Consider the following 1,893-nt stretch of genomic DNA (forward strand, 5'->3'; position numbering starts at 1 on the left):
TAATGCGTGAGGTTAAACAACGAATTAGGGTGGAGCGATAATACTACAAAAGCCCAAAGAATCAACAAATAAAAACTAATCATTTTATTGGATAAGTGTGTGTTACTGCTATTAAGCAAATCAAAAGTCTATTCTATTAAACAAATCAAAAGAAAAAAAGTTAAATAAACTCTTGTTAAATGTTTTCATTAAATAATATCAATAATATGTATGGAGGCAATCAACGGCTGACGATTAGCGATTTTTATTTAACCGTTTTCCAGAGCCTTTTTTTTGTTGTTGTAGAAGAAAAAGGTTGCGTGAAATGGATTCTGTGGGGTATTAATGCACCGATACAAAATTAGTGCCCAGGTGAGGTGGATTGTAATTTTTTTATATATTTATGACACCAATATTACCAATAGTAGCAAATTTTAGAGAGAAAAATAAAAAATCGGACAATCCAAAGAAAGAAAAATCAAAAATCACATAAAAAGTAAAAAATCTAAAAACTCAACAAGAAATGAAAGAAAGTGAATCATAAGAATGCAGTAGGAAATATTAGGAAACCTCCTTTTAGTGCGGTTAAACGTAGTACAAATTTTGTCAGTTTTTGTGCCCAATTTCTCGAAACTTCTTCTTATTTTTCAAAGCGGTGGCTGTAGGTAAACGTCTAAAGCGCTGTTTACAATGATTGCGTTAAGAATATTACGTGGCACATAACGCAAAGTCAGTCGAATACATAGCAGCTCGAAGAAAGATCATATGGCATACAGATCAACGTTAATGAAGTGCAAAATTAGAAAAAATTCTTTGAAAAGTAGAAAAAAACATTTTTTTTATAAAAATGTAAACGACCACGTTGAAATCATTTTGTTCTTGAAACATCAATCACGTGACTGTTTTGTTTTCACGAAATTACGTCATTGTTTTGATTGTAAAATGCTACACACGTAGAAATCTGAAAAATGTGTCAAGAATTCGTGTTCTTCCGCAACGCAAGTTAGCGTATTTCTCGGACTATAAGTTCCACGTCACGCATAACGCTGTTATTGTGTATTGCATATAACGCGGAATAATCATTGGCTGCCTGGCGTATCTAAATCCACAAAATGTGTGTTTTCGTGTAGAAGGAGGTTTGTAAGAAATACGCAAAAACATTTTCGTACATTGAAATTTTTGTTTAGCTTTAGACGTTACGGTGCAAATACACTGGCGCGTTAGAACCAAAATATCTTCGTGAAACTGTCAAACGTTTAACGCAACGTTAGCGAAAGCTATTATGCAAATTTCTTCTTAGATATGAAGCCATAATATATTTTATTCATCCGTATGAATTCACAAACGCATACCCCACGTCCTTCATTTCAGGAACATGAAAATATTTTATATGAATTATTGGAACAAAAATCTGCGACCGTAACCGGTGACTTGGACGATTTTGAAGTAGATGAAGAGGAGGAATTATCTGATTGGGAAAATAGTATTGAGACTAGTGATTTAGATAATACTAATGATAGTAATCTCGAAAATGATTTGGAGGTATTTCTTCTAAACATCAGAATTATATCTCTTACACTTTTCCTTTCGTTGCAGGATATATCTATACTTATACCAGAACACTCGCGCTATATAACAAATTTCAGTTAAAGATTTTTTTGGTCTTTATATCTCATTATTTTGTGAAAATTTAGATTTATACATATGTATGTAAGTTAAAAAGCCAACAAGCAAATATTGCTATTAAAAAATGGAGCTTCGCTCTACTTTATGATCAAGTCAACATATTTTACAAGTCATCATCTTACTGCCATAAATATATTGTACCGGTCTTCCTCTTGCTGGTCGTATATTTTACAGGTCATCATCTTGCTGCTCATGAATATTTTGTACCAGTCTTCCTCTTGCTGTTCA

General features: G+C 32.5%; 1 protein-coding gene across 2 annotated transcripts; it reads left to right on the forward strand.

The window, feature by feature from the left end:
• The first annotated feature begins 297 nt into the window (after window positions 1–297).
• LOC119642145 lies at window positions 298–1,676 on the forward strand. 2 transcript variants are annotated; one of them, XM_038041135.1, is made up of 3 exons: window positions 298–1,115; window positions 1,167–1,521; window positions 1,576–1,676. In XM_038041135.1, the coding sequence occupies exons 2-3, from the start codon at window positions 1,312–1,314 to the stop codon at window positions 1,627–1,629; spliced, it is 264 nt and encodes an 87-aa protein (XP_037897063.1). In that variant the 5' UTR covers window positions 298–1,115; window positions 1,167–1,311; the 3' UTR covers window positions 1,630–1,676. The 2 variants fall into 2 exon arrangements, with proteins under 2 accessions (XP_037897063.1, XP_037897062.1); XM_038041134.1 differs by having other exon boundaries at window positions 1,167–1,676.
• The last annotated feature ends 217 nt before the right edge of the window (window positions 1,677–1,893 follow it).

The sequence above is a fragment of the Glossina fuscipes genome, unplaced genomic scaffold, assembly GCF_014805625.2.
Source record: "Glossina fuscipes isolate IAEA_lab_2018 unplaced genomic scaffold, Yale_Gfus_2 219, whole genome shotgun sequence".
Taxonomy (NCBI): domain Eukaryota; kingdom Metazoa; phylum Arthropoda; class Insecta; order Diptera; family Glossinidae; genus Glossina; species Glossina fuscipes.

Excerpts from the sequence above, each read along its gene's own strand:
- LOC119642145 (XM_038041134.1), top strand. The coding sequence starts at position 1,312 with ATGAATTCACAAACGCATACCCCACGTCCTTCATTTCAGGAACATGAA.